This window comes from Indicator indicator, chromosome 21 (genome assembly GCF_027791375.1).
Source record: "Indicator indicator isolate 239-I01 chromosome 21, UM_Iind_1.1, whole genome shotgun sequence".
In the NCBI taxonomy this organism is placed as follows: Eukaryota; Metazoa; Chordata; class Aves; order Piciformes; family Indicatoridae; genus Indicator; species Indicator indicator.
In genome coordinates this window covers 5,423,401-5,442,378 of record NC_072030.1, presented here as the reverse complement: position 1 = coordinate 5,442,378, position 18,978 = coordinate 5,423,401, and the positions used below count along the sequence as shown (strand labels likewise).

General features: G+C 44.0%; 1 protein-coding gene across 1 annotated transcript in view; it reads left to right on the top strand.

The window, feature by feature from the left end:
- The first annotated feature begins 8,211 nt into the window (after window positions 1–8,211).
- Window positions 8,212–18,978, top strand: part of LGR4 (leucine rich repeat containing G protein-coupled receptor 4) — a 74,080-nt gene continuing 63,313 nt past the window's right edge. The window contains exon 1 of the mRNA XM_054390333.1: window positions 8,212–8,396. Coding sequence (XP_054246308.1) covers window positions 8,212–8,396 — 185 coding nt within the window. The remainder of the gene's footprint in view (window positions 8,397–18,978) is intronic.

Here is an 18,978-nt window from a genome sequence, read left to right as displayed (position 1 = left end):
ATTTTGTCCACTACAAAATGTGGGGAGGTATATCTGGGAATATAAATTGTATGTATAGGATTTGATAAAGCCTCTCAACTGCAACAACAACAAAAATCAATAAACAGACAACTCATTAACCATCTTTACTAGTATGAGAACCCTACAAGAGTAAGGAAAGTATGGGTTAAAGTAGGCCAAGGAACTTGATCTCTTTTACTACTGAGCAGTGCCTGTACCATGTTAATATGCAGTCCCTACACACTTGGCGTACTTGGGGTATGCAAACAGAGGTGTCATTTCTGCAGATATCTTCTGTATCTATTGCTGCTGTGAGGGATCTTTGGGGTTTATCAACAGAAAAATAAAAGTTAAATTTCATCTGCGTTGTTTGTGTCGTTTTCTTCTGACTTTTCTATTTTTCTACTAGCTTTTAGTTGCTTGAAGCAAGTATCTCAAGAAATGAGATGTTGAATTTCTGTATTTCTTTGTTTAAAGACCTTGTAAGGTTGTCAGCTCAGGAAAAGTACCTGGAATTGTGAACTGAGGTGAAGGTATGAGAAAGTATTCCAGTTCTGAGTGTAAAAATATATGTATTTTTAATGTATGTAAGCTAGACTACGAATTGAAAATATGTTATGTGACTGTTTTTGGTGTAGAGGATTGATAACACATGAACTGGAAATAGAAACACTTTTTCAATTTTATTTTAAAAAAATAGAATTTCCATGATCTGACTTACACAATGACTGTCTGTTCTGCTAAATATGGTTCAGATTTATAGAGAGAAACTGTGAATTTCAACATATGGCTTGTAAGATGGAACCAAAGACTGAAGTTAATGTAATTTTGTAACTTAAAAAGCTCTAGTTTATCTACTTCATGTTTCTCATTGCCATTACAGGCTTTATTGATGTTGACTGAAAAAGTTGGTGAAATATACTTTATTTCTTGAGTTCTGATTTCGACTGTGACCTAGCAGTTAGTATCCAAACAAGCTAGAAAGGTATTTTGTCCCAAATACTAATCCACCTTAAATGTGCATTGACTGAACAGAACCAAACTGAAGTCATGCACAAACTAAAAGAAACAACTTCAGAAAGCAAAATACATGCATAAAGGAATTCCACTGGTGGATGGAAGGGATGAAACCATGGTTGGCAGACAAACTGGAATTACAGGGAAGCTCAAGAGAGGGAGCTATCTGGATTTCTGTGATTCTGTGTCCTGCAAAGTCCTAATTAGAAGCTGATTACACAGAAAAGCCTGGGTTGCAGTGCTCACTTTTACAGGGAAGTTGTCTTTGCCTGGAGAGTCTGAGGTGAAGACAGCAATACTCAGGAGAAGAAAGACATCTGAAATTCAAAAGTGCCTCAGGATCCAGTTAGTAGTTAGTTCTAATCACAGAATCATTAAGGTTGGAAAAGACCTTTTAGATTTTCTAGTCCAACAGTAATCCAGCTGCCATGACCACTAAACTGTATCTTGAAGTATCTACACGCTTCTTGAATGCCTCCAGGGACGACAACTCCACCACCTAGACTGAGTATCATAAGGATCGTTGGTCTGACTATTAAAGACTGGGGCAAAGAAAGCATCCTTGATAGCAGTATTCCCCTTTGCATCCAATAAAGGGTGGACATTTTCCTTGGCTTTCTTTTTGGTTTAATGTGTTTGTAAATACCTTTTTTCTTACCGCTCGTTGCAGTGGATCTGTTTGTTCCAAACTGAACAATCCTTGGATACCACTGTGACTTTTGTATCTGTTTAATTGTACAGTTTGATGTATTGGTAAGTCTTGCCTATGTAGAAAGGCTTCTGATAATACAAAAGGTGGATCAAGATGGATATGCTCTAATATTGCTGGGTGTTTATGTTCAGTCTTCCAAAACCTTACACTGAAGTGATGTGGCCTGTTGAGAAATGGTGGTATATAAACGGTTGTTTTCTCTCTCTAGAGTGAATTCCCTCCCCACTCCTTTTCACCAGTGTTTTTAAATCATTTATTTTCCTGGCTGGTTAATCTGATTTGCTAGCAGAAAAGGCAAACATGGCTATCTGAGTTGCCCAGGTTTTTGTATCAAGTTACAGGATTGTTTTTCCGTCGTATCATCTGGTTTAGGCACTCAGACATATGTTCTTCCACGTTTCTTTGTGAATTCTCCTTGGCTATCTAGAAAATGTATCTGTAGATGGTGGAAAAATAATCCCCAAACACCCCACCACTACCACCAAAAAATTGTCCTCGCGAAACGTGCAGGGCTCTGAGCTGTCTACTTCCAAAGGTAAGCAAAACCACCTGTACCTGGTCCTTATCTAATCACAGCTCCACAGTAGCATTGTCTGAATAAAATCTAATCTCTGCTGGAGACTGGATGGCTGACAGCAGGGAAATAAGTCATCCAGCCTTTCAGCAACTCGAGTGTAAGGAAAAGGCAAAAGTTAGTGATTTATTGTATTGCCAGCACTGCAGTAGCGTCTAGAAGTCCTGGGTTGGAACTGGGACACCATTGTGTTTTGCAGTGTACAAACGTGGCACAAATAGTTTGGCTCCAGAGAGCCTCAATTGATTGCTAAGAAACTGGAGGTTTTGTGGCTGGTGTTATAAGATAACTCTTTCTGTGAAGTGGGAGAAAGAAATACAGTAGAAAATGAAATAATGACTTTTTGCAATTTCCTGTATGATTTCTTCTGGGGAGAAGTTATTTATTTTCCTCTGAGGAGTACAAAAGAGATCCTGTCCCTCAGCACAAGCAGACAGCTTGAAATGCAAATACCTGCTCTAGTATATGTATGAAAACTTATTTGACAGGCTCTTGACCGTAATCTTTCTGAAGCCTGCAGTAGTCATGTTTTTTTTCAGTCCTGTCCATGATAAATGTGGAGTCCCTAAGGAATTGTATTTGTGTTACTGTACTGTGAAAGTATTACATGTGTATAAGGTGTCTGAGCTGCTGGTGGTGTTAGATAGGGGTCCTACTGCAATTTAACCATGTACAGCACCAGCTTTAGATAAATGTGAAGATATATTCAAATGAAGCAGAGTAATTCTGTTAGACAAGCAGAGTACAGCTAGGTAAGTAAAGTGGATCATGATGAGAAATGATTGCAGTTATGAAAAGTGTCTTTGAAGTTTCCATCATCTATTCAGCATTGCCAAATAGGTTTGTTGCCTTGTCCGAGGTGTCCCTCAAAGTTTTCATGTAAATTTCCGTGCCCTGCCTGGGCATGAATATTGTCTTATTAGGTTATTCTTGGCATGGTGGTTATTGGAGCACTGCAGAACTTCTGGTCATGACAATAGTTCATTAACAAATGGTGTAGCAGGTCCAGAAGAGGGCCACGAAACTAATCAGGGAGTTAGAGCACCTCTGCTACAAGGACAGGCTGAGGGAGCTGGGGTTGTTCAGCCTGGAAAAGAGGAGGCTCCAAGGAGACCTGAAGGGGGCTACAAGAAGGTCGCAGAGGGACTGTTTCCAAAGGCCTGCAGTGATAGCACTAGGGGCAGTGCTTTGAAATTAGAGATTTAGATTGGATGTTAGTGACAAGGTGAGGTGTAATTGCATACATGACATAATCATAGAATCATAGAGTGGCGTGGGTTGGAAGGGACCTCCAAAGGTCATCTGCAGTAAGCAGAGGCATCCTCAACTACAGCAGGCTGCCCAGAGCCCTGTCAAACCTCAGTTTGAATATCTCCAGGGATGGGGCCCCAACCACTTCCCCAGGTAACCTGCTCCAGTGTTCCACCACCCTCATGGGATTACATGTATTTTCCATGTGTGTTTCTTTTACCAGAGCATTTGAGTTGTTCTGTGGTGATGACAGGTAATGTACCTAGTTGAGTTTTTGTTGATAAAGAACTGAAAGAAAAGGATTTTATTCACGCTAACACAGGAGCTTTAGTAATATTTTGCTAAACAGCTTAGGATCTTGAGCATGTTGTGGAAATAATTCATCATCAAAGTTAAGTTTACTCCTTTACATTATTTGGGCTTCACTGTAATTCTTCAAAATAAGGTTTAAGTAGGATTTAAAACTACATAATCCTTAAGCTGGTCTTCTGCAAAGGCAGATTTCACCCTTAAAGCACTGCTTTGTTTAGGTTTTTTTAATTCCTGGTGTAACATCTTGCCTTAAATTTTATGCTGATCAGTGCTTCAGTGACTTAGAAAATAAGCGAAAAATGGGCTCTGTGACTTAAACATACAATTTTTGGTGTTCCCCATGGAGAATCTTGGGGAAAGGGGGATGAGCTGGGCAGGGGGCTGGGTAAGTGCTCGCTCCCACTAGATGCTGCCGGAGAGCTGCTGCTAGGGCTGTATGCCCTGCTTGCCCCTGCCCTCTCTGCCTGCCCTTTTCTGCCTTCTCATCTAAAGTGCTCCTCTCAACACATCTCAGTTGGCCACATAAAATGAAATATGCCAAAATGCTTAAAACAAATATCTGTGGATATGGATATTGCCTTTTCAGCAACTGAACTGGTGAGTAGGCTTAACTTTGAGCTCTGGGGCTTTGTTCTTGCAAGTTGTTTTCCTGTTCAGCTCCTAATAAGAGTGGCTCTGTCTTCACTGAATTACATGTACTCCTCTGTAACCACTCCCCTGCAAAGTGTTTGCTTCTCAAATATAAATCTGGTCAGAAGCTGATTTCCTTTTGGCTGTTATTTAATGTAATGTTAGAAGTATTTTGTGCTAGAATATCTGGAGAAAATCTTGACCTTGTGTTTGTAATGAATATTTTATAGATGAAGATAGAAGCAAATATAGAACAACCCAAACCTTTAAAACTACAACCAACTGCTTTTCAGCCCAAATCAACCCCATTTCTTTAAAATGAGTGAGGGTCCATTAGCTCAGTCTGACTCAGAAACGTGTTGAATTACTGCAAAGTGCGTACAAAGTGAAGCGATGCTCAAATCTAAACAGAGTATTGCGGAGGACACAAGTGGTTGTACAAAGAGGAGAGGTGGGCAGGGTCTGTTCCACAGAGGTTTAACACTTCAGTTCTATTTCAATTGAGTAAAGATTTCAGCCTGTGTTCTGGGAAAGACTACTTTAACTTTTAAGAGAATTTTCTGTGTCAGTGCAGATATTTCATACTTTGTTCTTTTTCTGCTCTCAGTAGCTCTATGTTACGTTCTCCAGCATACAATTAATTCCTTTGGAACTAGAAAGCAAACAATTTCCTAGCAGTATGGGGCTAAAATAGCTGCAGCTTTTGCTGATGATTCTTTGGTACAGTAGGCTTAGGATAAATCCTTGAGATCCATCTCAAGCCTACTGGAAGATGGAGAGTTGAGATAACTCAACTGAGGGAAAAATACCTGAAGTGATGCTGGGAAAAGAAATGAGAAGATTGAAACCAAACAAGGATTGAAAGGGAAAGCTAAAATGTTGCAGTGTTTCAAAAGATGGGGGAAAAAAGTGCTGGTTTTCTCCTTTTACTAGAAATTTTTTGTCCTTTTTGCCGAGAAGTTCTGCAGATCACCACTGCTGCAGGACAAAGTATGCTTTGTGCTGCTATTCATCTTCCAAATGCCACGCAGGCACCCAGGGCCATTCCTGCTCCCATTATCTTTGGTTAGTGAAGTGAGACTATTTGTAGAGTCAGTATCAGCACTTTGCTATTTTTCTTTGCCAGTTGGGGGAAATAAAGTATTATTTTATTATCCAGATCGGTTTGGGTGTGTTTTGTAGAAGTATGTCTAGAAAATAATGACTTTTAATATTTTTTCCCTCTGCTATTCTGGTTGCTACCCTTTCATCGCTGTCCCCAAGTGCAGGCATGGTGACATGAATGTGCTTTGTCTTTGGCCCTGACAGGTGTTAAAACAACATGGGTTTGACTTGACAGGTTTTCCTTGCCAAAATCAACCAGGGAGAAGGACAAGAGATAACCATACATGTCTATATACCTATGGCAAAGCTTTAGCATATGCCAGTAAATTCAGCTTTGATGAGAACTTGGTACTGCTTGCGGAGTACAAAGACAAGCACATGGTGAGTTATTAAAATGACCTTATTTTTGTAGCAATGGATGATGACATTCATACAAAATCCATGCATTTGGTACAGGATTCCCAGTATGGAAGTGAATAATATTTTTAGTAAGGTAAAATATTTTTAATTAGTATTTTATTAGGTGAAATAATAACAGAATTAACAGCTGCAAAAAACAATGAGAAAGGTAAGAGGTGGAGGTGGTGTCTGGAAGATCTGTATTTCTGAGATCCTCAGTGTGTACTCTACCTTCCCGAGTGCAGATGATTTTAAACCAGGTCTCTACTATTTATATGCCTGGTTTTTAAATTTCACCAAATGCCCTCTTTTAACATGATACTTTTCCTCCTTTCCTCCATGTCAGTCAGCACAAAGAAGGTGTGCTTAGCCCAGGGTTCAGCCCAGCGTGGAGAGTGTCCTCCACCATGACTGTGTTGGTAAGGTCAGGTGGAATCTATGGGCCCTTCAGCTCCTGACCCCTCTGCAAGTGCATAGGAGCACCGGTGATGAGCCAGTGTTGATGTGACTGCTGCCTCTTCACTGTGTGTCTGCTGGGACAAACATGCCTCATCCTGGACATGTTTGACTGTGTGCAGGTGTTTCAGATTTTTTGAACGCAGTTGTAGCATGAAACCCTTGCATGGTTGCTCTTGCTTTGGGCAGAGGGCTCAACGCACAATTGCAAAGCCATTCCTGGCTGTGGGGAAGCTGGTGGAGCTTGATATGTGCACAGGAGTGTAGTTCATCCCATTTCCCTGCTGTCGTGGAGGCAGGTGGTCAATCCCTTGCCTCTTTCTGTGTTCCTCCATAATCTATCAATGAAATGAACAGAATGATACCTACCTCCCACTAAGAAGCAGAAGAGCTGAGGAGAGTTCTATCTTTAGCAAGCTCTCTAGGTATCTGTGCTGTTTAGGATGGGCTGTGCAGGCACCTGCCTGATTGAGATTCAGGACAGGGCTAGAGGCTGTGCTGGTGGCAGAGCCAGGCAGGCAACTCCCCGGGCAGGTTGAGAGCATCCAAACGAGATTACCTGAAGTGGATGGGGTGAGGGTTTGCCATGGGGCAGGCTCCGGTGCCTTCGTAACACTTGCTTCAGCCAGGTCCGTTGACTCAGAACCTGCTATGGGGTCTGGACCAGAGAAAGTCCTAACTGGTGGAGCTTTGTGTGCCAGGCAAACGGTTATTTCCAAGCAAAACGCTGTGGAGAAGAATTTGTAATGCACTTGCTTCTGTTTTGGCAACAGGAGCGTGAAAGGTCAGCAAGGAAGGCCCCTCGCCCCGGGCAAGCAAGGCTAGTCGGGCTCCGCTTGTACAGGATCCCGTACGGGGCACAGGACATGGATGCTGCTTTTGTCATCTCTCACTACCTTAGCTCACCCCGGGGCTTGGAAGCTGCAGACTGTGAAGCGGGCACAGGTTCTGCAGCGGCCAAGGTCGGACTGAAATGGCGCCCTGGGGTGGCGAGACGGTGCTACACTCGTTCACGGGATCAGCCGCGTCTCCTCTGCTCATGCAGTCACGATTCCGTAACCAGGAACACCACGGCGGGTCGGGGGGTCCTGGGAGGTCTCTCACGGTCCCGACCCCACTTGCGCAGCGCCCCCGGGGGCGCCAGCGGGCCCCGCCGACGGTCAGCTCCGCGCCCTGCGCCTATTGGCTGCGGCCTAGTTCTGCTTTGCATATTCACGAGTCCCGCGCCCGCTCTGCACCAATCGGGGCACGGGGGCGGCCGTCTAATTAGCATATGCACTTCGGCGCTGGACGAAGAGCAGCCGCCGCCGCGGCTTACAGCGACCGAGGGCCGGGAAGGGCAGGCGGGCGCCGAGGGCAGCCCCGCCGCAGGCAGCCGCAGGGGCCGGGGTGTTCGGCTGCCGGCGCGCTCCCCGGGGACCGCCACCCGCCAGCAGCGGCGCGGGCGAGCCGGCCATGGCCGCCCCTGCGCGGTACCTGCTAGGCTGAGATGAGCGACGGCGACGGGCGCTGCGGGCGGTGGATGGGGCAGGCAGGCGGCGGAGAGCTGGCTTCCCGGGTGCGCCGCTGAGGCAGCCCCAGGGCCGCACCGCGCCGGCCGGAGCCGCCTTTTTATTTTTTTGTTGCTGTTGCTATTTTTTCATCTGTTTTTCCGCCAGCTGGTGGAGGGGGAGTTCGGTGCGCGGAGAGCACCGGTGGAGAGCGGCAGGCCGAGCTGAGCCGGGGGAGGCTGGCCGGCGGTCGGCTGGGGCCGGCGATGCGGTGCCTCGCTCTCCTCGGCCTCGTCGCCTGGGGCCTGGGGAGCTGGGCCGGGCCCAGCGGAGGAGCGTCCCCCCCACCTTGCCCGGCCTCCTGCAGCTGCGACGGCGACCGCGGCGTGGACTGCTCCGGGAGGGGGCTGGCCGCTGTGCCCCCGGGACTCAGCGCCTTCACGCACGCCTTGTGAGTCGGGGCGGGGGCCGGGGCGGGCAGGTAGCCGTGGTGGGGCCGGGTGCTTTGTCCCCTTTTTAATTAAGAGTAACCCAAATAATGGCGTGTGTATGCATTTGTTGTCGTCGTTGCCGCGGGTGTAATGCAGCCGCCCCCGGGGCCGCCGCGCTCCCCGCCGGCCCGGCCCGCGGTGGGCGGCCTGTGGGGAGCGGCGGGGTTCGCCGGGCCGCACGCAGGGCCTGACCCCATCGTCTCGCAGGGGCAGGTAAGGGGGGCGGAGGCCTGAGGCAGCACCTGGCTCCGTCCTCCGCTCCGCTCTTAGGAGCCCTGCGGGGTTCTGGCCCGGTCCGGTGTGGCGGGTGCCCCTGGGCTCCGGCGGGCGGAGGTGAGGCGGCCGGGGAGAGTCCTCCGAACAACGAAAGGGTTGGCCTCGGATATTTAAAAGGCCTGGGAGGGTTGGTGGTGTGAGACGGGGGGAGCTGCTTACGTACTATAGCATTGAGTAGGGAGATCCCGGTGGGGTGCGGGCCGCTCCTGCTGCCATTCTGAGGCAGGGGGGAACCGCTGTATGCACATGTGTGTGCCTCTACGCGATGTCCTTGCACGTCAGTTTTCTTCAGAAACCAGCTCCCAGGCTAGTCAGTCTTCTCCCAAAAGTGAAGGCGTTCTCAGTGCACAGCATGCATAAATCGACTTAAAGAAAGATGCCTTCTCTTTTACAAAATCTCTCGTATGGGATGCACAGCTGAACCTTGAAAAAACCCCGAACATAAACAAGTCTCGGGAGCTTTGTTGAGTTTTGCTTGTGAATGAAGAAAATATAAACTCTGAAACACTTTCAGCTGTGACAACACTGATCACGTTGTAAAGGAGAAACAAACTGGTTGAGTTCTGGTAACTTTAATAACACAATTTTAATTGAGGAATGAACCTTTGGTTTTGTAGAGACATGACCTAAGAAGGATTTGCAGGCTTTCAGTATGGTAGTGTTGCTAATCTACAAACCTGTTAAGTTTCACAATAAAACCTGTCAGTTTCACTCCGCTTCTCAACAGAGATTTCACAGGCTGGAGCAAGGGCTTGCCTGGCCAGTGGTCAGGTCTGCAGTTACTAAAGCTTCGCTGCATTTACGACGAGAATACAGAGCGTGCTACAGCAAATCATGTTTTGTGGTTTCACATGAGTACTGAACTGCTCCATTGTCAAATACAGCAGTGATGTGGTGCCTTCGAAAATGGCACTTTGTTTTTTCTTCTTTGTTTGCCTTCACTTAATATTCAAAGGGAGTTTGGTTCTTAGTTACTGGAGGTTTTGTTTACTGAGCAGGTCTCCAATTTCTCTTACCTGTTTGGATTAGTTTTTAAGTTGTTTAGGCTGGTTGGAGAAGGGTTACTGGGCCTTTTGCTTGAGTAGTACTTAATGAATGATACAAGTTGCAGGTCTGGGTTGTTACCTGTGCTTAGATGTTTTGTTCCTTTTTGTGCTTGTACAGTGTTAGTGGGAGCTGGCTTCATGGTGTTTTTTCTGTGGCAGAAATGGTGTTTTGTGAGCATTTGGGGTAGGGAGTAAGGAGCTGCACTCATGAAGCCTTGGACTTGCTGGTGAACTGTCTTCTCTTTCCTCCACAGATAAAACAGGCAAGTCACCCAATGTCATAGAGTACTTGAAGCCCATCTGGTAAAAGCTGTGCTTAAGAACAAGGTTTTATGGTTGCTGTGTAGTCTGGCTGCCCTGTAAAAGGGGCTAGGTACATCCCTGTGTCTGCAACATGGCATTCGTTGTCTAATGGGTACAAGTTGTCATAGCCAACACCCATTTAAGATAAGGTTGCCAAAGAGTTTCAGTTTGTAAGTTCCTCTTTACTGTGCAGGTAAACTTCCAGAAACTGAGTTAATGCTTAGGACAAAACTGAGAGGAGACCTGTGAGCACTTCAGCATGTTTTGGAATGAATTTTTGTCACCGTTGGTGTTGCATTCTTTAAAGTTGAGAAGAAACTTTTCAACTGTCTTATTTTAGGGCAGCGAAGGATACTCTTGGTCCATATTTGTGTTTAATTCCTGTTTCCTTGTTTGAGAAGGAAAACCATGGGTTACTTGTTGGCACTTCTGCAGTTGAATAGTCTCTGTTGTAGTGAGGCCATTTGAATTTAAGAGTATGTAGAAAACAGTTTTGTAAGCAAGAGAACACTAATTTCTGACCTGCTTGGGCTGGGCAAGGTATAGTGTTGGCAGAGAAGCTGAGTTGGGTTGTATGGAGGGAAAAAAGGGAAAATAAAATCACCCCTCAGCTGACATGTTTGTGTCATGGCAAAGCATCTTAGCTGTGTCAAGAGAAGAAAGCTTTTCCATGCTTCGTGTCAGGCAGTATAACGATACCAGGAAATCCCTTTAGCATTGCCACGGGGCTTTTTTTGATTATAGCCATAGCATAGGTGGCTGAAACAGTCTTGCAAGTGATGTTCTGTGATACTAAAACAAAGTTGTGCCCGTTTTTGGCTTTGTTTAGGAGAAACAACTGAAGAAAAGTTGCTCACAATTAACCTGAGCTGGCAGTGGATAAGTTTCAAGGCAGTTGAGAACCATGGGAGGGGGTTGGTATTTAGTTCTTCCTATGTCTGTTTTCCTGCATTCTTAATTTCTTTGCATTAATTTGCATTAACTTCTTGGGCTGCCACAAATGGCCATGTACTGAGCCTCAAAAGCATATCCTTTCTGTGGAGCCTCAAAGCATATCTGTTCAGATTCCCCTTCTCTTTATTTCGCTTTCTTCAGATCTTTACTGATCCATTGCTCATTCCTTGCTTACTGTCATGCTTAGAAAGCTGCTCCAAAGATGACTTTCTTTTTTTGGTGTGGAACGTTCATTGAACAGACACTCCACTGAATTCATACCTGTCTGAATGCCTTAGAATCATAACACTGGGGTGCAGGGAGAGAAGGAGTTGGGGGTTTTATGGTCACCAAAAGTACGATGGAGTCATGTGAGGTAAGTTGCATCAGACCAAGCAGCTTGAAAAGATGGAATATCTGCTCATGATTTGAGTCATCAGTGTGCTTAGAGAGATGGAATTTGAATGAAGGAAGGTGATTATGCCGTCCCAACCACAGTCATCCTGGTGCAGAGACTTTTGGAAGGTACACATTGGTTGGAAAAAAAAGAGGTGGCAGCACTAGATCCAGACCCTTTGAGGGGCTGGAGGGGCTGTGATGGAAGACAGAGGGAGTCAGGAGGACATGACCAGGGATAATTACTCAATACTTTTACTGTAGGCAGCCATTTGTTCTGTATAATTTAGGTAGGTGTTTATGTAACTCTTAATTACTAGCTGCCTGTTTTTCTGTTTATGAAGGTTGTGATTTGGCTTTGTTGCAAAACAACTGTTGTCTAGCAAGTTGAGATGCCTATGCAAGAATGTGAAAATGTTATTTGTTTGTTTTTTTTTTTTTTTTTTAATCAGGAGCAGTGCGCTCCTGATCTTTGCCATGATACTTTGCATGCCTTGTGCAAGAAAACATCCATGGTAGTGGAAGAAAATTGTTGTACTTGTGTTTCTCTTGAGTGTCAGTTTGTGGACTCAAATTCTAGTTCTAGGGGATTTAAGACATAATGACTTGGGAAACATCTTACATGGGCCCGACTGTTTCAGGGGCTTGCCTGACAACCGTGAGTAATATAGTCTCTCTACAGTGCCTGCTATTTTATTTTTGGCTCTTGAAATACAGAAGCAGTGCAGATAATTATTCTTCTAGTGCTTCTTAAATGTTCAGGGAGTTATTAATTTTGTCTAGTTGTGAAAGGATGGCCTGCAAAACCAAGCTGCCCTAGAGGACAGACCTTGGTTGTCATGGTCTTTTGTTTTTCATTACTCATTTAACCTAATACTGGCTGTCTCTCTGTGTGCTGTGTTATGCCTCCAGCTTCCTAAGATGTGGTGGTTGAGAAGGATCCTTTTTTAAACTTGTGTTATACCACAGGTTGTTTCAGCAGTTGCAGAGTGTTGGTTGTCTTTGTTTCAGTGCATGGACTGTCTGGAAGTGTCTCACATCTGACTTTGAATTAGATGTCCTGCTCTGTTTGTGTATAAATGGCAGAAGGATATGGTTTTGTTTGGATTCAGCAGAGCTTCCATGTTTTTTATGTCTTTTCACATTTTGTAGAATGGTGGTGAAACATAGCAGGTAGGTGTGAGATATCTTCTTACATGTCCAGTAAGAACACACAGATGCTTAGCATCCCTCCATGGTCAGATAAGCACAGTAAGGACCTGGCTGAGGTTTTGTGAATGCCATCTAGCAGAGTTATTATGATGAAAAGTAAAGATGTCCAGGTGTGACCTTGAGTCTGGAAAATGTAGCATAATTGCAGTCCTTCTGAGATGGAATAGTCTTATCTAATTGTAGGTTTGAAGGTTTTACAGTTACACTATTCAGTTTTTCACTTGCCCATGCTACACGTTGGTGATGTGATGGCAAGTGATAAAAGGCTTATTCTGTCTTGTGAAAAGCATGCTTTCCACACTGCTTTTGGGAAAGACATGGTCATGCCATTATAATATGAATACTTGAATCAGTGGGCAGAAATGTCATTAATCTGTAGAGGCTTGTGAAATTCCACAGGCAGGATGGGGGACTTGAGTTTGGCGCAGCATCCAGCATCTGGACCAGAGCCCAAGTGGCTCTAGTGGCAGCCTCTCCAGCAGACTTCACCTAAGGACTGGAGTCCTTATGGTCCATTTTAAATGCTGGGGTAGTGCCCAGAAAGGTGGAGTTGTTGTTGTCATTTCAAAGTTTGTTAAATATTTATTTTTACCCTTTTAATGTTCTCTATTGGCAACAAATTTGGTGTTTTCCTCTGTTGCTTTTATTCCTCCCCCAAAAACTCCAGTGCCCTGCCATAGCATGTAATTTGTCAGGTATTTGGCGTTTGTTTTGTACGTTGAGCTCATTTGTATCAGCAATATGTCATTTCTTGTTTGATGCTTACTGGCAGAGGCTTGTAAGTGTGACTTCAGGGAATAAATACTAAGATAAGTCTGCAGCATGGAGACAAGTTGGACTTTAGTGTAAGCAAGTTTATGCTGGTAAATAATTACCTTTTCAGTTCTGGAGAGGAATTTGCTAGTAACTATCTGCTTGAGAAGGGAAATATGGAAGCTGTAATATAAGGACTGAAAAACAAAACAAAACCCAAAGAAACCTCCTCCGCAAGGATCTTTATTTGTTTTGTATTCTGCATCCAAGCCAGCAATTTTTGCAGAACACAAGCTCTTATTTACCCAGAGAAAATTACTGGCCTAGATTTCAGAAGGGCTGAGCACCCATATCTCATTTTAGAGGGCATGGGAGCTGCAGCGTTCTGGGAGGGTCTCTGAATGTCAGAGGCCCTCCTCTCCCTTCTCTCCTCTCAGCCACCCTCATGGTTGTTCCTAAAGGTGGTCCTCCCATTGGGAGTGGGCAGAAGCTGATGTTGTTTTGCGTTTGTATTCAGGAGGATTTGCCAACAGCTCAGGTTTGCCTGCTCCTTATTTTGCAAACAAGCAAGGGAGTGAAATGGATGGGGTTGGTTAGCTTCAGCATGGCCACATGGGACTTCATGGCCAGCAGTTATTCTATTAAGGGATGAATGTGTCTCAAGCAGCAGCTTTGTGATGCCAAATTGTGGTTTTGGGGTTCTTTAAGGAAGAAGCAGAAAGTCAAAAATATCTTGAGGAAGAATGAGAGAGATCTGTACGGTCCTAGAAATAGGAGGCAAAGGTGCTAGAGGTTATATAAAAGAGAGTAAGAGGAGAAGGGGCCATACCCATTTGGAGAAAGCAGTAAATTGAGGCAACAGAGATTTAAATGTTACGAGACCTTTGCTAGCTGGAGGTCCCTGGGCGTCCTCCCTACCTGGCAGACTTGCCATCTGCTTCAGTGGTGACCTAGCATTTTGCTGCAGGGAAACACTCTTTTGTATTTTTTCATACCTGCCTTTCAGGCACCACTGCAGTTTTCTGATAAGGTGTTCTCAAACTTTGGTCTGAAAAGAGATTTCTGGTCATGTGATGTTGGTTCTTAATGCTCTCCCACCATCAGCTTGCCCTGCACAAGCCTTCTGGAAACATGAAGGCAGCTGTTGGTATTTCTTTACCCATAGACAGGCAACCAGTTCAGCTGATGTAGAATTGCACGTTGCTATTGGTATCATGGTATCAGAGGAGAGGAAGGTCTTGGTGTGACTATATAAATACTGTCCTCACTATAAACATGTTTAAAAGCCTTTGTTTCAGAATCAGGCCCAATTCTGTGTTCCAAATAATTCTGGTATGTCAAAATTGGAAAAATCTAGCCTTGGATACATGAGTGCCTGGAAAGCATAAAGAAATCATGCAGAAATGCCATGTGATCTACCTGGCAAAACAGTTTGACCTTTTTGCCTTTTTTTTTTTTTTTTTTTCCCCCTCGAGTGCTGAGTTACTGCAGCTGTCAGTGAGTTTCACTGAAGTTGCAAGTTTCCAATATTTTCAAATCATATGTCATTTCTTTAAAAACACATAGTTAAAATAGTAGAATGCATTTTATTCTACTGGCTAATGATTTAACCATTACAGGATTGTGACAAGGTCGGAACTTTCCACTTCCCAGAGACCTATTATTGTTGTTGAAAGATTAGGGGAAATCTGTATTTCAGCTCCAGCCTGCATTTGGAAGCACATTCTGCACAGAGCCAGTCAACTTCCATTATTAATAATGCCCGTCTTTTCCAAAGCAACAGAGGATTGTAGCAATCTCAGCAATTAAGTTTACAGTAGGTGTCTGAAAATGATTGGATTTGAAGATAAATCAGCTAACTGATTTGTTGCTGTAACACGAAATAAACATGTAAGATCCGTTGCTGAAATCTGATGCTTAATGTTGTTCAGATCTAATATTGATAATTACAGAGGTAATGAAAAATCAGTGGTTTATAGCATCGGTAGCTTGGAGCAGTTGGTGGCTTTTGACAACTCAGCCTCACAGTTTTGGCAAAGTGGAGATACAACTGAAGTAATTTTTGAATCTTTTTTTTTTTTTTTTAATCTGAAGTTAATAAAATAGTTAAGTTGATTCTTTTCTTTAGGGGCAGGAAAATTATTCCAAAGCTTAAGAGCTTTCAGTTAAAAAAAAAAGAAATTAGTAACTAATTACTGTATTCTTGGCATTTAAAATCCAGAAGGAGCCTCAAACCCTTACCATGGTCTGGAAGAAGGGATAGAAGTTCTACAGAGGATGCTGTCTTTGGGGCAGAAAAAAAATAGTTATTTTTCTTTCTTTTTTTTTTTTTTTTCCTTTCCAAGAGAACAAGTGCCTATTCTCTATCTTGAGGAAAAGATGAAGAAAAATCCAAGGTCAGGTGAAGGTGTTAGGAGGGCTCTGGAGAGCACCCCGAGAAGTCAGACCCTCAGAGTAAACAGCTGTCTTTGCAGCTCCCATGGAGTGTTTGCTTTCTAAAATATGATGACTTTAAAAAACTCCCCAGTGTACCTCCTCCTTTTCTCTCTCCAACCAATCCTGAGGGAATGCTAGGTCTTACAAGGACTTTTTTTCACCCTTAAAATCTGTGAGCAAATGTGTTTGGACTTTCAAATGATACACAATTAGCAATGAATCATAAATGGATGTGCAATTTCAGAGGTATGCAGGGGAGGCCTAAACCTGTTTAATTTAGCTTAATAAGGGCTGCAGACGCAGTTGTGTATTTTATGACCTTGCTCAGTGAAAATGTGTTTTTGTTTGGGAGCTTTCCCATTACCTTCTTGACATCTGCAGGGTTTCAGATGAATAGCCTGACCCACTGCTCCAGCAGGGAGAGCGGTGTGGCTGTGCTTTCAATAGGCATGTCACTGACAAAGGGAGCATATGGAATATTTCATTCCCCTCTTGGCAGGCGGTGTCCGGGGCTGTAAGGGCAGAGGGCTGGGGGCCTCAGGCTTCGTGAGCTAGCCACAAGGTTTGCTGTGAGCCATCAAAATGCTCTCGCCAGAGGCCTCGTGTGTTGCATAACGCTGAGTTTTGCCATGGGACCAGAACCCCAGATGGAGAGCAAAGCCATTTAATCCTGCAGTAGAGTTCACTGTAGTGGTGTTTCGTTCTTCCCCATATGTGATACTGAGCAATGTTTTTACTCAACCATTTGGGCACTCTAGTGGTTGGTAATTTGGTGTTCAGTAGGTGCAGAAGGTGTGAGTGCAGATGAGTGTCCCACTGGAACGTTCCTTGATGCCTGTCTCCCCCTGTGCCCATTACTTCTCTTTTCAGATGGGGCCAACTGCTCCCTGTCATCCTAACAGGACACCACAATGTGTTAGCTTGTGAAGCTAGTTTGTTTTTCTGCACTCAGAGCTGTGGGGTTATAGCAGGAAAACAGGGGTGATCTGCTCCTCTTGCAGCACCACCTTGGGGGAGAAGGTGATGTGAGTCAGGGGAGGACATTTGGGGAAGTTTGTTGCTCCATGTTGCTTAAAGGGACTTGATGGTGAGTAGCTGCAATCCTTTCTTTGTTACTAAAATTTCATGTAAGGAATGTCCTGGCCATCCTTTTTCAAATTTGCTTTTCATGTGTTTTTAAAAATAACTCTTCAGAGGTTTCCTTGCTGTTTTTCTAAATGCTGACCCCAAACAGTTAGTTCTGGATGTAGTTAATTCACCTGGAAAAGCAAAGGGACTCGGAAACCTGTGACTTTGGTGGGAGCTCTCCCTTTGGGGCAGAGGATCTTTGTGTGCTGTTCTTTGCTTGATGGATTTGGTCAGTCTGGCCTGTGCTCAATTCTTGCATGCTAAAGCTGTGAAGGAGCCATCTCCCCTTTCAGGTGCTATGGTTGAAAGTCCTGGAAATGTATGTTTTGAATAGGGTAAACCCTGGGAAACATGCTAGCAACTCAGCAGTTCTTTGAGCTGCTCCTGCAGATGAGGAGCCCTTGAACCTACTGAAGGGAACCCTGCTCTGTTTAGAAGATTGATGTATTTAGGCCTAGACTTAGATGTTTTTTAAGGGAATTTTGCAAAGCTGCTGCCAGCAGCAATCTAGACTCCTTGTTCATCACTTCCAGTTGTAATTTTCACCCAAGTGGCCATCCTCTTGGGGCACTAAATGCTCCCCTGAAGTGTTTCCTCAGGATGTCTCCTTGGGGAATTCATGACCTTCATGGAGTTAGGGAGGGAAAGCTGAGCTGAAAACAGAAAAGGAAGTGGTCATGTATAAGGGGCACTACTCTGAGAACATAGCTGGTGGTGGTTTGGATCTGTCAGGTTTCTGCCTTTTGGTACTTTGTTCCTGTTGGGTTTAAAAAAAAAAAAGGTTAAAAAAAAAAAGTATGTACTAATATTGACCAAACTGTTAATATTTTACAGAACTAGTGTGAGTCTTGCTAGGCGTAGAAAATCCATATCTTTTCCAAGGGCAAATCTGCTTCTGTGTTAAGTGTTTAGTGGAGGCATCAAATCTCTTCAATATGCAGGTCAATGAATCATTTGTTTAGAATTGACTTGCTCTTACCTGACATCTTGTTTTCAGAAATTTCAGCTGGTTTGTTTACATCTTGGGGTTTTTTAACCTGCTTCCTGTGAAGACAAGTTTTTAGTTTCCAGACCAAAAATGTACAGTGTCTTGATGTTCAGGAGTTCTAAGCAGGGTTTTGATTTGTTTTGAGGATAATAAAAGGGAGTTGTTTATTGCTTTAGCAGAAGCCTCTGCAATTGTGCAACAAGATCAGTTTTTCCTCCTTAAAAATACTTTTTTTCCCAACTAAGTAACTGTGCTAGTGAAATCTAGAGCATGTTCAAAAGAGAAGCCTGTTGCTTGGACAACAATATATTAGATATTGGACAACAATATATTAGAAATCCTGCTTCTGAGCAGGACTGCTGGCACTGTCATTGTATCTTTGTTGACATGATTTTTTTTCCCTAATAACTAACCATCAGGTGGTAGAAATTCTGTGACAGACATCAGCTTGATGTATATTTCCAAATAACCTGGCTATTTATCTCACCAAATACATAGTCCTCATTTCTTTCAGGCAAAATGCATCACCTGGTCTCAGTTGATTCAGTGCCATCTGGAACAGAGAATATGGAATGGTAACAGAAAAAATTATTCCTCCTTAATGACATTTTTTTCAGTGAATTTGGCTGAGCAAATTTGTGTCTGGCCTGATTTATTTTACTATTAAAGGGTCAGAGGGGTATTGTAGGGCACTTTGCTGTTCTGCCTTGCCAGTTTGTCCTTTGGCATCTTCAATGGGAATAGACAGCTTCTGTGTCACCTCTGTCCTGTTGAGTGCCTGGCAAGAGACACAGCTCGGTGCTTGCTCCTCATTCACAGTTTGTTTGGAGCTGCTGGGCTTTTCTGTAAAAGGTGTTTGGGAGGGCTGGGGGAGCTTTGTACAGTTTGATCCTGCTTGCTGTCTTAATGTCTCTGCCAGGCTAGTAACTTTTTGCCCCTGTAAGCTTTGTTACCATAAGAAATAGAAACAAGTGCTTGCAACTGTAAGGAATATAAGGAGCAAATAATCACCAAGCTGAGAATTCTGCCGTTATGAATGGCAATATGAAATCCTCCACTGTGAACTTCACT